At 42.6% G+C, this 19,202-nt stretch overlaps 1 protein-coding gene across 1 annotated transcript in view; it reads left to right on the top strand.

The window, feature by feature from the left end:
• The window catches only part of Adamts9 (ADAM metallopeptidase with thrombospondin type 1 motif 9), a 168,628-nt gene that overhangs the window by 26,284 nt on the left and 123,142 nt on the right, over window positions 1-19,202 (top strand). Inside the window, exons 4-11 of the mRNA XM_059258235.1 lie at window positions 3,231-3,520; window positions 6,118-6,201; window positions 6,303-6,418; window positions 7,643-7,683; window positions 7,798-7,903; window positions 10,965-11,111; window positions 12,545-12,686; window positions 15,086-15,190. Coding sequence (XP_059114218.1) covers window positions 3,231-3,520; window positions 6,118-6,201; window positions 6,303-6,418; window positions 7,643-7,683; window positions 7,798-7,903; window positions 10,965-11,111; window positions 12,545-12,686; window positions 15,086-15,190 — 1,031 coding nt within the window. The remainder of the gene's footprint in view (window positions 1-3,230; window positions 3,521-6,117; window positions 6,202-6,302; window positions 6,419-7,642; window positions 7,684-7,797; window positions 7,904-10,964; window positions 11,112-12,544; window positions 12,687-15,085; window positions 15,191-19,202) is intronic.

Genomic DNA, 19,202 nt, shown 5'->3' with positions numbered 1-19,202 from the left:
AAAATACACACTGGAGAAAAGACAGCATCTTCAACAGTGGTGCTGGGAAAGCTGGACGTCCGCAGGTAGAAGAAAGAAATTAGCCCTGTATCTATCACCTTGCACAAAGATCAACTCTAAATTAATCAGAGACCCCAGTGTGAAACCTGAAATATTGAAACTGATAGAAGAAAAACATCCTGTCTTTTGAAAACGATGTTATTGAATCACAATTCTCTGACCATACTAGTCACTCATTTGATGTATGAATCAGCATTTTGGGGTATGTCCACAGATAGGTGAAGATATTACAGTCTATTTTAGCACACTTTGAGATTAAAATACTGTCCTCTTTAGGGCTCACTTTCCCCTTCTCATCCTTACTACATCCCCAGCCTGAAGCAACTGTTCCTTTACCTCCTTGCTCTACCTGAATTCTTATTCTGAACATTTCATATGACTGAACTCATGGTGACTGATACCTGTCATTTTATTAATAAAGTTCTACACAGTGTCTTCTAATGATCCAAAGGTCAAATCATTGGGAAAGTTCAAACTCTAAGCCTGATGCAGTCAATAATCAGAAGGACCTGAGTTCAATCCCTAGGAAGCCTGCATGTAGTGGTGTATACTTGTGATCCCAGCAGTGGAGAGATGGAGATGGAGACAAGCAGATCCCTGGGGCTCATTGGCCAGCCAGTCTTGCCTTCTTGGTGAGCACCAGATTCCAGAGAGAGACTGTGTTTCAAAAACTGGTGTGGGCAGATATTGGGGAACTATATATGAGGTTGTCTGCTGGTCTCCACATGCATACGCACATACATCTCTCCCCTACACCCCCCACAAAAGGACATTCGCAGACGGCATTAAGCAAGGAGTATTTCCTATGAAATTGATGGAGTATTTTCTTAATGTATGAAGTAATTTTGCATTTCAACATGTCTCACTTACCTAATGTAAAAAGCAAACTCTCTTGAAAAATGTCCACTGGTAACTAGCTAGTTCCCAGTTCAGATTCCCTTTGGTAATGCTTAGCCAAGCTATAAACTGGTTTTACCTTTAGCTGTTGAAAAATCTTGCCAACTGGTAAGAGTACAGTGTAGGGTGCTGGTCAGATATGTGCCTGAGTCCTCCTACCCGTGTTCACTGCTATGTAACTTTGGCCAACTGCTCAGCTTCTTGATAATAACTTACTTATCTATAAAACAGAGGTCGTTTCCTCAGTTTGAAACTAGTGTAACATGTGAGGTTATATACAAGATTAAGATACAAAAAAGTACGGTTCCTGGCCTATTTTAGATGCTTAATGAGTATCTGTTCTATATTCATCTGGTGACATGAAACCTGAATGGCAGCCTAGCTAATTGGCATTGGTATACTGGGAATATGCTTGAAAGAGAGACTAGGAGAACATGTCCAACAGTGCGTGCTCCCAAGTCTTGGGCTTTGGGTTAGTTGTGTTATCTATAGTTGGATTGCATAGGACCTCTTTGACAGTTTGAAAAAGTTTCACCATTTTAATAATCAACATGTTCAAGTTGGTCCAGTGCACATCCTGGGCTTAATTTTTTTAAGCAAGTGGTTATAGTTGTCAAGTATTTGGGTGTTTCAAATATGAAACCACTCAAGAGTTTAACCTTTTGGTTTGTATTTATTTGGTATTGATGAAAGGATTTTTTCTCAGGTCTTAGCCACTGCAGCATACTTCTTAGTCATACAATTCTGCTTTGTCATTATAACATGAATGCATGTCTATGAACTGATAAGCAAGGTAACTGATTAAATCAAGTTTTATTCAAAATGTGTTTTCAAGGGCCCTTTTATGTGTACTCTGTTTGTTCTATGATTGGTGATATGAAAATTGAATAGTGCATTTCAAAATTTGAGCTTACTATGAAGCCCTTTAGGAACAGTTTAAGCCTAGCTTCCGTGGGTACACACACACACACACACACACACACACACACATGTTTTGTCTATGAACTGATAAGCAAGGTAACTGATTAAATCAAGTTTTATTCAAAATGTGTTTTCAAGGGCCCTTTTATGTGTACTCTGTTTGTTCTGTGATTGGTGATATGAAAATTGAATAGTGCATTTCAAAATTTTAGCTTACTATGAAGCCCTTTAGGAACAGTTTAAGCCTAGCTTCCATGGGTACACACACACACACACACACACACACACACACACACACACACACATACCCCTAGGAGGCCTAGAGATTCATCGAGCTACCTTGACATATGCCACAGGCCGAACTGCAGGCCCACACTCTGCCCTGATCTGCTTCCTTTGCTGATCATTGCGATGAATCCATTGCAAGCTCGGAGGCACTGAATGGCGGTGACTCTGTTCTTCTGTTTCACTTGGGATGGCGCCCTGATAAAGAAATAGAATACTTGATTCTGTGTTTCCTAATGTCTTTTATATTGTCTTTAGCCAGTTACCTCTCAGACCTCTCTCTCTCTCTCTGCCATCTGCCATTGAATTTCAAAAAGAAAATAAAAAAAACATTTAAAAGGGAATATAATTTTCCTTCCTTCGAGCTCTGTTATAAAATTGACTTTTACTCTATCCATGATAAAGATCAATGGATAAGAATCATCTAAATCCTAACAAGGCTTTTGTTACCCAGTGGAAGGAACCATATACTGCCATTTCCCATAACCCAAGCCTGACATTCTGGAGTAATCGGTGTGCATCAGCTGAAGCATCCTAGGGAAGCTAGTCTTAGACACGTAGGCACGTCAGAGAGAGTGTGGCTTGAGTTCTATTTATACAGCTCATAGTCTGCAGTTTATTTTGTATGACATTTGGCTATAGAGGCAGTTTGTTTACTTGTGTGTGTGTGAGTGTGGTGTGTGTATGTGTTCTTCTCTATGTGCATGTGGAAGCTAGAGGTCAGTATTGTTTGGTGTCTTCCATGGTTCTCCATCTTGTTTTTTGAGATCATGTCTCACATTAAATGTGAAGCTCACCAATTCAGCTATACTGGCTTACCAGTGAATTCCAAGGGTCCGCCTGTGTCTGCCTCCCCAGCCAGGATATTTCGGTTTCCAGAACCAACCTGCTTGTCTATGTGGGTGCCAGGGATCCAAACTCCAAAGTCAGGTCCTTGTGTTTGGACAGCAAACACTTTACCGACTGAGCCATCTTATTACCTAAAGGCATCATTTTAAAACATGCACAATGTTTAGTACAAGTGCAGACTGCTCTGTAAGGAATGAATGTTATCTGATTTATTACAGAATTCAAAAACAGTCACAATAAAGACAAGCGGAAAACCAGAATGCAAAAGCGGAGAAAGAGGAACAGCCTGGCCGACGATGTGGCTCTGTTAAAGAGCGGCTTGGCAACCAAAGTGTTCTCTGGGTATAGCAATAAGACAAACGGCACGAGGGACAGGAGGAACCACAAAAGAACCAAACGCTTCTTGTCCTACCCACGGTTTGTAGAAGTGATGGTGGTAGCTGACCACAGAATGGTTTTGTACCATGGAGCAAACCTTCAGCATTATATTTTAACCCTGATGTCGATTGTAAGTATACCACACAGAAGGCGATTCATGAGCTGACTCAGTGTGCTGCTGGAGGATGGATTTTCTTTTCCATTCTGATTCTAGCATCAGTCAGGGCTGGCATGTCTGCCATTCAGGCAAATGACCCAAGAGTATGTGGCTGTTCACTGGTTGCCTTTATATCATAAAAGGAGTGGGTATTGGTAGTGAATGTCGATTCTCTGCTATATATTGCATTTATTACTTGAAAAGCATTGTTTCTAATCCTTCTGGCAATAGGCTTAGGCTGACTACCATCCTTATTTTATGGACATGACCACTGACTCTCCAAGGAGTTATGTCGCCTGCCTATGGTCAGGCATAGCTAGCAAGTGGTGTAGATGCTACATGTGACACTCAGCCTGTTTGTTCTGGAACCTCAAGTTCTCTGTCTAACTTAGGAGCTTTGCACAGCCTGGTAGTCCTGTGTGGTGCTGGTTTGGAGTCCCAGTCACCCATGATGCATTTTCAGAATGCATCTGCTCAGTCTTGCCTCTTACACAGGGTGATAATCAAGTAGGCTATGGATGACGCCTAGAAATTTCTTCGTTTTTCTACTCCTGTATTATATTGGAAACACAAGAAATCTGCATGATTGGAAAATCAAGTCAAACCTAACATGACATATCCTTCTCTCTACTTGTTCCCTGCACCTTCCCAGAGGAACTGTTGTTAAAGTTCCTGCTGCTTCTAGCAATTAAAAAAAAATATGATCTAATTCACATATTGAATTTTGAATATTCTAGTGGGTACATTTTAAAGAAAGTAACAAAACAGATAAAATTAATTCTAATCTATTTTTGTACCCATATAGTATCATTTCAACAATTATGATGAAAGAATTTACATAAAGTGTTTTCTATACTAAGCCTTCAAAATCCAGTTTCTGCCCATTCAACGAACCATGTATCAAAAATATTTGCCAAGGCTAGAGAGCTAGCCCAGCCGACAAAGTGCTTCCCTCACACTTGAGGACCTGAGTTCAATCACAGTGTATATGTAAACAGCAGATGTGGTGGTGTGCACTTGTAATCCCAGCACCAGGGAGGAAGAGAAAGGTACACTGCCCTTTTGACGGCTCCCAGCTAGTAAGAGATCCTGCTCTAAAAAATACAAAGTGGACAGTTCCCCAGAAAAAGCCACTCCACATGCACATCCACATTTGTGCACTCAAATGCACACACACATATGCACATGTACACACACACACACACACATGCATGTATACACACACACTTCACAAAAAAGCTTGTACCTATGCTAAACTTAACATATAGACTTTCTTCTTATCATTCCCTTATCAATATAAAATAAGTAACCCCGAGATGACTGAAAGGCTGTGGAAGATTGTCCACAGGCTCCTTGTAGATGATGCACATGTTACAGAGGCAGCTCGAGCACTTCATGGTTTGCTGTCCTCAGTTATCCTGGAGCCAAGCTCTCAGAGATACAGAGAAATGACTTCACAACTTCCATGCAAGCAGAAAGGGAACATTCTCATATACTCCCTTATACCTTGGTATTTTTTTAAAAATTAATCTTACCCGGTGGTGCATGGAGATCTGATGTCACTCATTTCCCCTTTATGGATTAACCCTTCTTTACCTGAACAACAGCCTGCTTTGAATGAATTTCCCAGAAGCATTGTAAAAAGCCACCATGCTTCGGAATGTTGCTTTTAGGCTGTCTCTCCCCTCCTCATGGCCTGTCCTGCTCCTTGCTTCGTCCCTTACTGCTGTGGGCCATCCCCACATGATACCCAACCAGCTTCTCTCCCACGCCTATCCTCACTTCTATCCCCACATGTTCCATATGCCCCCAGCCCTCTCATACCCAGGGGACAGAAGGAAACCCAAGCAGACCTTGCAAGCCCCAGCTCCATGTCCACCCCATTATTTCAGGTCTATCAGAGACTTTTGACTACAGTAGCAGCTCTTGGGTCAGATAACCTAGTCTGTCACCTCTAGTTCTGCTGCTTGCCGCTGTACGGTCTTAGACAAGTTACTTAATCTCTCTGAGCTTCTATGACCTCTCTGTTTCAAAGGGATGGTAGTGGTACCTAGCCCAGAGTTTTGCTGTGGGAACTAAATGCAAATCCAGTTTTCTTCCAGAATCTAGTTTATGGTAAGTGACAGTGAACGTAGCTGACATAATAAGTTATGATAACAAACAATGCAGAAACAGGTTACACTGCTGTTGAGCATATAAATGGACAATGAGTGTGAGGAACAAGAGCCAGCATTTATGTGGAAACCCAGGACTCCAAAGGACAGGAAAGTGCTTGATGGGAAATTAATATGCAAAGCTTTGGAGCAAATAACTATTAAGTCAGACGATGATTCAGCTTCAAGGGAAAATACCTCAGAATTTAAATTTGCTGGAATTCATTTTTATCTAAAACTGCCATCTATGAATTTTACAAAGAGACTATAAATCAGTGTTTATACAGTGAACATTCAGAACCGTAAAACACGTGTTGCATGAAACGTAAAAAGTGCTGGAACCCAACCTGAGAAGTGAATTGCTTATTGCTTACACAGAGTCCATCATTAACTTTGAAAAATTTATCTCGGTTGCAGGTAGCTTCTATCTATAAAGACTCAAGTATTGGAAATTTAATTAATATTGTTATTGTGAACTTAGTTGTGATTCATAATGAACAGGTAATAAAGTTTATTTTTCTCTCTTCTTCTATCTGTATCCGAAATGGCATATCTAATTGGTGTTGTTGCATAGACCAAGAGCAATTCTTCTCTGTGTTTAGGAAGGACCTTCCATAAGTTTCAATGCCCAGACAACACTAAAAAACTTTTGCCAGTGGCAGCATGCCAAGAACCACTTAGGTGGGATACAGCACGACACCGCTGTTCTGGTCACAAGGTAAATGCTGATTCCTCATATCTCATGGTGTCAGGTCGGTTTGATGGGAAGGGTCCCTCGTTGCTGGTAGCCAGTCCTACATGGGAAGTTCTCAGCGTAGTCACTCTGGACAATTTATACAGATAGTTCTTTGTTGAACAGGCTACCCTGAGCACGTCAGTGCTTTTGGCAACATTCCTCATCTCTGCTCTCTACACATCAGTAGAACTCTGGCCTCTCAATTATGACCACTGGCAAGGTCACCAGCCACTGCTGCATGTGCCCTGAGGGTGAGAGAGGATACCCTACTGGCTGAGAATCTCTAACATACACATGCCACATGAGGACTCAGTATGTAAGGCAGGCCTGAAAGCAAGTGACCTTCTGTAGCAGGGGAAGCCGCTGGCCGAATCCAGCTGGCGGTCGCCATGTAAGACCTAAGTCTAGTGTTGCCAACTTAGGTGATTTGTTTTTTCTTTTTTTTTTCTTTTCTTTTTTTTTTGTTTTTGTTTTTGTTTTTGTTTTTGTTTTTGGAGACAGAGTTTCTCTGTGTAGCTTTGCGCCTTTCCTGGATCTCGCTCTGTAGACCAGGCTGGCCTCGAACTCACAAAGATCCGCCTGCCTCTGCCTCCCAAGTGCTGGGATTAAAGGGGTGCGCCACCACCGCCTGGCCGACTTGTTTTTTCAAGAAGCCAGAAAGAAGAAATTTTTTTAATAAAAATTTCCCAATTTTTATATGATAAGCTACTCTTGAAGAATGTTTTAAGAATGTACAAGCAAGAAGGAGATGCTGGCTTAATGGTTTCTCTTATCATGGGCCATCTCTGACATAGTTATAAACACTCTCATTGCCCCACAAGCCCTTGCTGGAGATTGAATCCAGGGCTGTGCCCTTGCACGTAGACTTTACACCAAAGCCACAGCCGCTAGCCCGCCATTCCTCTTAAATGAACTCAGAGAACAGTGAGCACTTTACAGTAGGCACTGAGGAAAGTTTCCCCGAGGTGGGGTGGGGCACATCTAATTGTTCTGTGGCTACCATGGAGACAGCAGTAGACTTCTCCATGTAACCTTTAACCCTTAAATCTATGGTTCCTGACATTTGGGGAGTTGCAAAACCCTGGCTGGCCTTGTTAGTTTATGTTTTGTTATTCCTGTGCCCCAAAATGGACTAGAAGTCTGAGGATTTTCCTGTGTTGACCTTTACTCTGGTGTTGTCACAGCCTAAGTCTGTTTTGCTTTTAGGGAGGATATCTGCAGAGCTCAGGACAAATGTGACACCTTAGGTGAGTCTCGTACATGTCCCCATGGCTAAAATGGTTTCCTTGATGTTTCTCTTCCGAGTCACAATTGCTTCTAAAAGTAAATCCATGTTGGTTTCTCCCCTTCTCTCCGAATAGGTCTTGCTGAATTGGGAACCATTTGTGACCCCTACAGAAGTTGTTCCATTAGTGAAGACAGTGGGCTGAGCACAGCTTTCACAATAGCCCATGAACTGGGCCATGTGTAAGTCATTCCATTCATCGCTTCCTAAAGCTGTGTTTACCAGGGAGTGTTTTCTTAACTTTAATGGAGCCAAGACTTCAGAGCAGATTTGACAGGATGAAAGAAGCTGAACCTTTGTGAGACACTGAGTAAAGGCAATCCACCCTCTTCAACCCTAGTTCTGTGTGTCTTTGGTTGAACTGTTTGTGTTTGATGAGCAAAGTCTAATAATTTTTCTCCTCCCACTGGAGACTCAAGGAAAAGATGCATTTTGATTCCTTCCTAGCACAGCAAAGGGTGAATTAGCTTGGAGAACTTTCTTGACTCAACATCTGTGTCCAGAAGGTTGCCTCAACATTGCTCTGGTCTACAGATTTTAACTGATTCAGATTGTTCCGAACTCTGGTTATACATGGCTATTACTCAGACAGTTAGCATCTAAGACAGCAATGTCCCTCCTTCAGAGAAGAAGATGAACAATGCTGCAGAGAAAGATTCAATTTCCAGATTACAACCAGAAAGTGGCCATTATGAGATAACTCTCCTTGTTTGTTTATCTGAGAGAGGGCACAGAGAGGAGACAGGGCAGATCAGTGTGAATTTACCAGAAATTATTCTGATTTGGGAACACATTAGTGTGTTTCTAAAATAATTATAGTGCATATGATTAAAATGGTTTCCTCAAGAGAATTATTAGTGTAGTGGAGCTGTACGTCCTTTTGGGTCAGATTCGAGCTTTGGCAACAGCTAACATTATCACTGAAAAGAAAGCTTTTTCAATTCAAATGCTTTTCAAACACCTCTTGTATATGCTGTGCTAGGTATGGGGCAGGATGTGTGTACACACGTACATGCTGCATGCACACACCCGGAAGTTCAATTCAACAAGTGCCTTTCACCCTTTCCCTTTTCATACACCTTTGCTGTTTTCCCCCAAGAAAACTTTATCACAGATCTAATGTTTAGAATGTAATCCAAGATTTCAGCATAGGCAGGCCAGACTGGCTTAGTCAACATCTCCTTGGTCTTTCTGATTCCTGAGACATATTTATGAAATGCAGAGAATCCTCAAGATGACCTATATTTCCAGGTTCCCCATCTGAGTGACACTTTGACCTGAATTATCAGGTGATGAAAGCTCTCTATGCCTTAGTTGCTCGTCTACAAAGTGTAGGGAACAGTAGACTCATTGTTGGCTGTCTGTGGGAGGTTGGTTCCTGGACCTGGCATAAATACCAGACTCCAAAGGTACTCAAGCCCTTTTTATGAAGAGGCATTGAATTTTCATGTCACCTGTGCTTATTTGCTATATACATTAAATAATATTTAGATGACTCATAATGCCTAATACAACAAAAATAGCTATTATATTCTATTGACTGGGGGAGAGGGAAGTCCATGCACGTTCTATACCAACACAAGTTGGCTTTCTCCCCTAAATATGTTCCATCCACAATTGATGGAACCTGTGGATGCGTGACCCTTGGATGCAGTGAGTCAACTGTACTGTTCCCTGTATCAAATAAGTTACGAAACAGAGCATCTAAAACCCAGAATATGCATCCTAGTGTACTATGGATGTGAACAGTCTCAGTTATTATCGATCAGTAAGTATTCAAAAAATAGGTATTACAGCCCCAGCAGTGAGCAAATGTGCTTATTTAAATGAAAATACGTTTCTGTTTATTTGTATGATAAAATAAGTAAACTTGATTTTAGCTAGTTATGGCGAGTTGGGCAATGCCTGTCTACCATAGGGAAAGAAGCCAGGTAGGGTTTGAATGCTCACCTTGGCCTGAGGTGTGCTCGAGTCAGTGTTAGGTTGACTCCATAGCTGGAACCCACAAGCCGGAGCGTATCTTCTTTGAAGAGATGGCCTCTTCAGTATTACAAACTTGGTAAATTCGTCTAATGCAGATCACATTTTCCCGTCTCTACTGGCAACCTGAAGGACCCACATTTTTTAAAGAAAAAAGAAACAGAACACGAAAGAATTAGTGGGGCAGATGCACAGGCTTTAGTCCAGATTTCTCCTTTATAAGAAACAGGTCTACGCCCTTCTATCTCACTCACGTTTCCCCGAGTTCAGTGTGAACTAGAGAAGGGAATTCCTCTCTCGGTGCTAAATTAACCACAAGCTCAGTTTTCTGATTGACAGCAGTCTTTCCCAGAGAGAAAAGATGACCCTCTGACCCTGTCACCTGGTGGATAATTGCCTGGGCTGGAAGGCCATGTGGGTCATGGAGGGGGTGTGCACTGAGGAAATGCTATCATTTTCCTCCCACTTCCTCTGGTGAAGCCAAGAATGGAAAGTATGTGTGAACGCTGTTGTCACCCGCCCAAGCCCAAGAGGACACTGGCATTGCTCCACAGCCTTCCCTCAGGCAGAACGAGTAAGAGTTTAAGAATCTTCTCGTGCCGGGCTCTTCAGGAAGCCGGCTCCTGTCAGCTGGCATTGGCATGTGAAGCGCTGTGCCATCTCTTCCCTCCGCTGGCTGGCCTTGTGTGCCTGTGGTCTCTGTGTGACTTCTTTTGAGTTCATGCACACACTTTACATACCTTCATAATGGCACTTTACTTGATAAACACAGGTATATCACTTGTCAACCCTGGCCCTCTAGAAACGGGAGATGCAAGGCCCACAAGGATCCTCTTACTACAAAGCACTTGGCTTCCATATTTTACACCAATTTATTTTTTTATGTCAACAATAGTACAGCATCCCACCAAAATCTTGACTCTGAGGATTACCCTTTAACTGTCTATTAGGATTTCCAACTACTGTATTCTAGCACCAACTACAGCACATTCGGAGCCTCTGCAATTCCAAAAAGCATACTTAACCCAACAAGTGGTTACACATTCACTAAAGGTGCTTTATATTAAATTGGATAAAAATCCCCTTGTGTTCTAATTTCCGTCTTGAATTGTCTTACAGTTTATTCTGCTCACCTGGACTCAGATGCTTTTCCCCAGCACAATAGGCAGTGGCAGTTTTCTCTTAGATGAATTATTAAGCAACAATGCCAGCATGAACCACTAGGGTATACTGACATTCTCACCATTGTTTCATCGACTTTAGGTTCAATATGCCTCACGATGACAGCAATAAATGCAAAGAAGAAGGTGTGAAGAGCCCCCAGCATGTCATGGCGCCAACACTGAACTTCTACACCAACCCTTGGATGTGGTCCAAGTGCAGTCGAAAATACATCACTGAGTTCTTGGAGTAAGACTTGAACTTTCTTTTAGTAACAGCCCCTAGTGCAGCAGTTCTCAACCTGTGGGTCACGACCCCTTTGGGGTTTGAACAACCCTTTCACAGGGGGTCACATATCAGATATTTACATTACAATTCATAACAGTAGCAAAATTACAGTTATGAGTAGCAACAAAATAATTTTATGGTTGGGGGTCACCACCGCATGAGGAACTACATTAAAGGTTGAGAATCACTAATCTAATGCCTGGTCTATACAAAGTAAACCATTAAGGGAAAGAAAACGCAGAGTTTAGCATTCCTTTTGGGTTGTTGTTTTTGATAACATTCCTTGGAGGCGGGAAAAAAAATTACCCTATGACATCTGTTAGTGCATAGCCTTGCCAGTGTTTGGAAGATTACAAACTGCTCTGAGCAAAGAGTTGGGTTCTTAAAAGGAATATGCAAATATTTCTGCATTTGTGTAATGCTTTGAAATTTATTCAGGTCTTTGGAGAAGGCTGTGATGATGTGCCGCTAACCTAGTAATCTTGGCTTGGAAGGAATGGGGTAGTGAGAGGTTGCCAGAAGAGAGTTTGTGGTAGAAATAAGGGCATGTTCTCTCTCTCTCTCTCTCTCTCTCTCTCTCTCTCTCTCTCTCTCTCTCTCTCTCTCTCTCCCTCTCTCTCCCTCCCTCCCTCCCTCTCCCTCTCCCTCTCCCTCTCCCTCTCCCTCTCCCTCTCCCTCTCCCTCTCTCTTCTTTCTCTTTATGCCCTTTACCGTTTTTTAAGGTTCCACAAAGACCCAATTACATTATACAAGGTCCACACATCACAGAATTGGTGCTCTCCTTTCCCGGAGGTACAGAGGTTAAGCAATTGCCAAAGGTCACTGGTTTACATTTCTGCAACAACAGATGCAGGGGAGGGGCGGACTTTCTTCATTAGAACTTACCTGGTGTAAATTTTCCAGAAGAGATGTTTGCAGAAACCTAGATGAAACTGAGAGCTGGTGTTTTTCTTCTAAGCAGGTAGCTTGAGATACTTTCCTGCTATGAGTCATCTGTTCAGCAAACACTAAATACCTCTTGCTAGACTGGGCCATGTACAGAAATAAAGAGACACTAGCTGTGGCCCTAAGATCCTTACAGTTTATTGGGAAAGACTGTAAAAAAATAAATAAATAAATAAGCAGGTAATGACCCCTGCAGGAGATCGGTGCTCCCTCAGACACTATATTTCCACCTGGCTCTGTCCTATGTGGAGAGTATCTTTCTACAGAATACGTGTCAAAATTGCAGCTTTAGCTTCTAGACTTAGCCTTGATTTATCCTTGGGTGAAGAGGACAGAGCAAAGGCCAAAAGGAACAGTTCTTGTAGCCAGTAGGTGTGTGCACGGCCTTCACCCCTATCTGCAACCTTCAGGAGCCTAGCTCACCATCTGTATGTCTCTGCTTCCCCTAGCACTGGGTATGGCGAGTGCTTGTTGAATGAACCTGAATCCAGAACCTACCCTTTGCCTTCCCAACTCCCAGGCCTCCTCTACAACGTGAATAAACAATGTGAACTGATTTTTGGGCCAGGTTCTCAGGTGTGCCCGTATATGGTAAGTGTTCGGGGGTAGTTTCTGCCCTTGGCTGTTGGTTCTGGACTTGTTTATCGTCACATTTTCCCACTGGGTTCTCACTCTAAATCAGTTACCCAAGTACAGGTTCAGAGTGACCTTGCTGGCAGTGGCAGTGCCTGTGATGGGGTTATGAGGCTGTGGTGGGCTCAGTAGCGCAGCGTTCAGCCTGAGTTTTCTCACGGCGCTCTCCTAATAGCACAAAGGGGAGATGCCATTGTCACTTGGCAGAAAGTCAGCGATAGCACAAAGGGGAGCTGTCATTGTCACTCAGAAAGTCAGAAAGTAAGCCCAAGATTGTGGAGGCCAGCTCACTGTTCTCCTTTTATGTCCTTTAGCTGGTAAAAGTGACCTGAATTACAGGGACTCTTCCAGATCCGGTACAAGGAATTCATGAGCCAACTCTGGCTCCCTGCGTTAACTTGTTAGGTTGTGTTCTGTGACCAGCTGGTCTTCAGTTCACTTCTGGTCATCATCTAGCTGGCTGACTGGCTGGCTGACTGGCTGGCTGGGTGGCTGAGTGGTATTTTAATGTATGAGTCAAGGATCTCTGTAGGTAAGCAGACTTAGGCTTTCGTGGGATGCCTCAGGTTGTGGCTTTGGGAAATGTATGTTTGTTTTGCTGAAGAGTGATATTCTGGCAATGGTTGGTGGATTGGGAAATATAGGGAATCCACAGAAATGATTTAAAAAGTTCAAATAACTCCATCCAAAATAATGCCCACTTCTCTGTCACTCATACAAAAATTAAGCCATTGAATATGGTAGGGCCTATAATCCTAGCACTCAGGAGTCTGAGGCAGGATGATAGAGAGGTATCCTGAGTCTAGCATGAACGATGTATTTCTGTCTCAAAACATCATTGGGTGGGGGAAGGCCAATGGGAGAAAGACCAAGCACATTTTAGTGTCTTCTTTCAGTGAACTATTACATAGTAGTGAAAATGTTAGATACTTAGGAATATACTCCATAATAAACAGTTTGATAGCATACATCTTCAACACCAAAAGGAGGAAAGAAAGTACCCAAACACAGGTGGTTGGAGGCTTCTTTTTCTGTTTCTAAAAATGAATTTCTGGTAACTGTTAAACTTTTCTCCTGTAAGTATATGTTTTTAATAATTAGGATAAAATTAAAATTTAGAATCATTTTTTAAAAGTATTCCTGGAAGGACTGGAGGTTTGGATCAGTTGATGGAACACTTCCCTTGAGAGCAGGAAGCCCTGAGTTTAGTCCTCAGAACCCATGTGAAGATGCTGAGTGGTAGGTAGGCCTGGCTTACTACCAGAGAGGCAGAGACAGGAAAAAACAGTGTCTCACTGGCCAGCCAGTCTAGCCTAACTGGTAAGCTCCATGACAACGAGAGAGCCTGTCTCAAAGAATGTAGATGGTGTTCCTGAAGATGACACTGGGGCTGTCCTCTGGCTTCCACACACACATGTGCGAGCACACCTGAACATACACCAATGCACACGTTTGTGCACACACATGCATTGAAGAATCTACCTTGAAATACTTCCATCCATCCATCCATGGGGATAAGTCTTCAAAGAAGAACTCGGTAAAGGAAGGAAGGAAGGAAGTTGCAAGGTGTGTTGTGTGCTCCTGTTGATAGGAAGCTTCAGTGCTGTGTATCCCCGGTGGGATTTTAAGCATCTGCACAGAAGCATAGAGAACCCTGAAGACACGAGCACTGCTGAAGACAGGGTTACCTCTGGGGTAAAAGGAGCAGGAGAGGGAGATGCAGGATGAGTATACAAGGCCTTAGCTTGCTTGTGAATTTTTCTTTTCCTTAGCTTGGTAACGATGAGAACATAACTACCCACTATACTTTTTTAGAAGTGTGAAATATATTTTATTGAGTTTTTTCTGTATTTCCTCCCACAACCATTAGATCTTAAAAATGGCTCCTTACATGATCATGGTATTATACACACACATGCACATGTCCATACAAACGCACATGCACATACACAGGTATGCGTGCATATACATAAACACATTAATTTTGGCACTAAGACAAAGCAAAATTCAAGTCACATGCATTTTCAGAACTCTAGTGTAGTTCTGAGAATGATCCCTCATCCCACTGGACCTCAGTTTCTTCATCATTAACATGGGAGGGAGGTGCAGACAAAGGACCCTGTGATGCCATGTATGACTCAGAGGCTCCTTCAGGCCATCCCCCTTTTACAGAACTATATCTCCCACCAGAACAGAAATGTGGCTGCACTTTGGAATAGTTTATAATGATGAATATATCATACCAAGAAAAAAACATCCTTTTGCAAGCCAACTTTTACGCCTGGCAAAGCGTGAGTTAAAAGGAACTCTTGCCTTGTGTGCTCACACTGTGTCTTGTCTTCCCCTGAACGGAACAGATGCAATGTAGACGACTCTGGTGCAATAATGTGGATGGAGCACACAAAGGCTGCAGGACTCAGCACACACCCTGGGCTGACGGAACCGAGTGTGAGCCTGGAAAGGCAAGTAACATGGGGTGGTATCTCTCTTCCTGAGACAGAAAGGCTCCTGACTTGGGTGGATTCGGTGCCGTGTGTGGCACATAATATATTACAGTGTGGTTCAGCATACAGATTCTTTTGAGGATGAAAGTATGGCTTACAATTGAGAACTCTGGAAGTTAATTTTAATAGATAAACCATTTAGAGTGTGGTGATATTTTTTTTCCCTTCTGAGAGTGGCACTGGAAAGCTATTGTGATCAAGCATATTAGAATCGAAGAAATGCCCAAACACTGCAAGCCTGATGCCTTCACTGTTGTTTTATCAAGTATGTTTTCTTTTATATAGTGCCCTGATATTACCTGGGACATATCTAAACCCAGATTCTCGTGAGCTGGTTTTGGTTTTAATGATTCTCACCAATTCGTTAATAACTAAACAAAACCCGCTGTTTGTGTGGGCCAGTGATAACCGAGTCCCACGCTATTAGGAGTATAATTAATCTAACCTTCTGTCCCTGGTGTGCACCTCCAAACAGTGGCCGTGGGCTTGTCATGTCATCTCCATCACCACACCCAGCCATTCACTGAAGGAAATTTTAGCTCTAAGTCCACATGGCTTGTGTCACTCACCAGGGATGCAATCTGTGGGCACTACTTCCAAAACTCTTGGCATCCTTATCATTTCTTGCCTTTTTTCTCTCTCTTCCCATTTTTTGTTTTTTTGTTTGTTTGTTTGTTTTGTTTTGTACTTCCTTTGAACATCTGATTTATTGTGCCTCTACTTTACCTTGTAGATCTAATAATATCCAGGATGTTTCCTCGGAAGAATCACTAAAAAAAACCAATAGCTTTATTCTCCCTTACCTGATTTTATACACAGAGAACTGAAAAAAAAAAAGTTTCTTATCCTAAGATCAGTCAAATCATTTAGGGAAGAACTGCCCCAAACCCTTCCAGGGTGGACCCTCCTCACCATAGTTCTGCCTCTTGCTTCTGAGAGACAGTGGGTTGCTTGATGGACCCGGAACTCAGCTCTCTGAGTGGCTTTATTTTCCAATGGTCAAACATGAGGACTCCATTTTCATCACCTATATCTCAATGATTAAAGGAAATAGAGGATGTCGAAATTACTTGGTTAAGTTATGTTTTTGAAGATGATTTTGTATTGAGTTGATGACAAAGTCAGCTCATCCCTCCACTTCCGCTGGGCTTTTTCAAAGCCATAATCTGAAGTTTAGCTTTCCCTAGTGATAGCCTCAAAAGAAACAATAGACCTAATAGCTTCTGGAACTTTTATTATCTTAAAAGAACAGTAGGTCTCTTTGTTCAAAAACTGAAGTTTGAATTTTTTATGGAGCATTAAATTTAGTGTGTCGGGCTGGAGAGATGGCTTAGTAGTTGAGAACACGGACTGCTCTTCCAGAGGACCCATGTTCAATTCCCAGCACCCACACGGTGGCTCACAACTGTCTATAACTCATATGCGTGCAATGTCCAGACATATGCAGACAAAACACCAGTACACACATAAAAACAACAACAACAAAACCTTAGTGTGTCAGTGGGCGCAGGACAACAAGTTTTTGTGGGAATATTCTTCACAGGTTTACACAGCAGTCATCAAACATTGAACATGATACTCATTCTTACACAATCAAGGTGGAATTTCTGAGTCCTTCTAAATATGGTAACCCAGAGGCTGCTACCAGTAGCTAACAATAAGCATGACTTCTCCTTGACAACTTGGTTAGTTGAACCAACTGTCTCGCTCAGATTGACTGATCTCAGCAAAATCACTGGCAGTATATTGTGGTTCTTCATCTGTCTGATCCACCCACCCTTGTATCTGTTTCTGACACTTGTTACTGCTGGGAAAACCACAATATAGGAGCATTCCCAAGAATATGGTGAAGTGACATGTATTTAGTGAAACCGTCATGAAAGGACTCCCGAGCTCCACGCAGTTGCAGGGTTTCCCACCAATTCTGGGCCACAGAAAGACTTGAAGGAGGGCTGCTGTGTCTGCTTCTCAATTTCTACTTTTGCAGACAATCAGGAGACAATAGCTTCTGATGGGGAGAAGTCTTAGGCAACCTTTCAGGAGACCCTGTCTTCAATGCTTAATGAATTCAGCTAGAGCACGGAGTTCAAGCCTTCTACAGAATATGTGTAGACCCCTGTTGACCAATTTTAGAAAAATAGCTGTGCAGAGAAGATAAGTTGTATTCTTAATTGTGCTTTAGAATCTTGGCAAGGTCTAATGGCTCTTACTAAAGATAGATCTAGATACAGGGACACACACACACACACACACACACACACACACACACACACACACATTCTTCATATTGTTCAGACCAAAGAAAATGTTTATGTTGGCATAGAAGTTGATTATTTTGTTCATTTGTTTCATGTTGATTGCTCAGATTTGACAGTGTATTCCTTTTCTCCATTTACCAGCTCATTCTCACTCTCCTTGCCCCAGGGCCTTTTTTCCCCTTTCCCTTCTTTCTGCTCCACTCAATCCACAGTAATCTATTTTGAGCTAGATTTCTAACACAATGTTATTTTGATGAATGGCTCACTGATGTCTCCTTATATTCTCCATTCTCTTGTTAAGCCCATGAACATTTTCATTTTAAACCTGTTTGTGATCCTGAAGTTCAGAACTCTCTTGTTTCAAGAGTCTTTAAAACAAACTTGACCTCCACCTCCCCTTTCTGACCTCTTAGAAAGGAGTGTGTATGAAAAATAGCATCTGAATGGTTTTGGACTCTGTTAAGAAAGGCTGGGGCAAGAGATGACTCAGGGGGTGAGGGTGCTTGCTATGCGAGCATGAGAGCCTGAGATCAATTTCCAGTGCCCGTGTAAACAGCTATGTATGGCCACGCACAGGACTGTAACCCCAGCATTATGGTTGGTAGGAAGAGAGAGGAGGATCACCAGGGCTTGCTGGAAGTCAGCCTAGCTCCAGGTTGAATGAGAGACACTGCCTCAAATGAAGAGCCACTTTATTAGAGTGATCCAAGATAACACCCCGCTTCTTCTTCTTCTGGCCTCTGTACATGCATACACAGGCAGATATACATACCACTCCACACTCACACAGATACATATGAAGAGACACATACTAGCATGTGTGTGTGTGTGTGTGTGTGTGTGTGTGTGTGTGTGTGTGTGCGCGCATGCATACACCAAAAGACTGACCTGATTTCAACCCAATCCACTAGCCGTTTAATGCTTGTTGTGATAAAGCGCCATGACAAAAGTAACTTGGGGTGAGGAGGGTTGGTTTATTTGGCTTACAGGATCAGATCACATTCCTTCACTGAGGGAGGAAGCCAAGAAAGGAACTCAAGCAAGGCAGGGAATTGGAGGCAGGAAATGAAGCAGAGACTGTGGAGTAGTGCTGCCTGTTGACTTGCCTCCTCATAGCTTGCTCAACCTGCTTTCCTATGCAACCTAGGACAGCTACCAACCATATGTGGCCTCTTGAGTATTTGAAAGGTCACTGTCGTCTATGATGTTACTTATGCGCAGAGTGGGATCTGAAAACAAAGTATGGGGAAAAAAAGAGGATCAAAAATTTCACAGTCTGGTTGTGGTAGTGCATACCTTAAGACTAGAAGTCAGGAGGCAGAGGCAAATGGACCTCTGCGAATTCAAGAGCAGCCTGATCCACATAGAAAGTTCTAGGCAAGTAAAGACTGTGTAAGTGAGACTTTGTCTTCAAAAAAAAAACAAAAACAGAAGGAAAAAATCACCACAGGGTGAGAGAAATGGCTCAATGGTACAGAGCACATACCGTTCTTGGCAAAGACCTGAGTCAGGTTCCCAGCACCCATTATACCTTCCTCAGATGCTGTGAGAAGATGGCTACAGAGCAAGAGTCCAGGATAGCACAAAACTTTACTCTTCCATTCCCCACCAAGCCTTTCTCTCCTGGGAGGGATGAACCTTCCCTCTGTGTCCTTAACCTGTCTCTTACTTACCTCTGTACACCATCCTGGCCTCCTGCACCCTCCACTTCT

This window comes from Peromyscus eremicus, chromosome 3 (assembly GCF_949786415.1).
Source record: "Peromyscus eremicus chromosome 3, PerEre_H2_v1, whole genome shotgun sequence".
NCBI lineage: Eukaryota > Metazoa > Chordata > Mammalia > Rodentia > Cricetidae > Peromyscus > Peromyscus eremicus.
The sequence above is the reverse complement of the archived record's forward strand: the minus strand, read 5'-3'. Positions and strand labels throughout refer to the sequence as shown.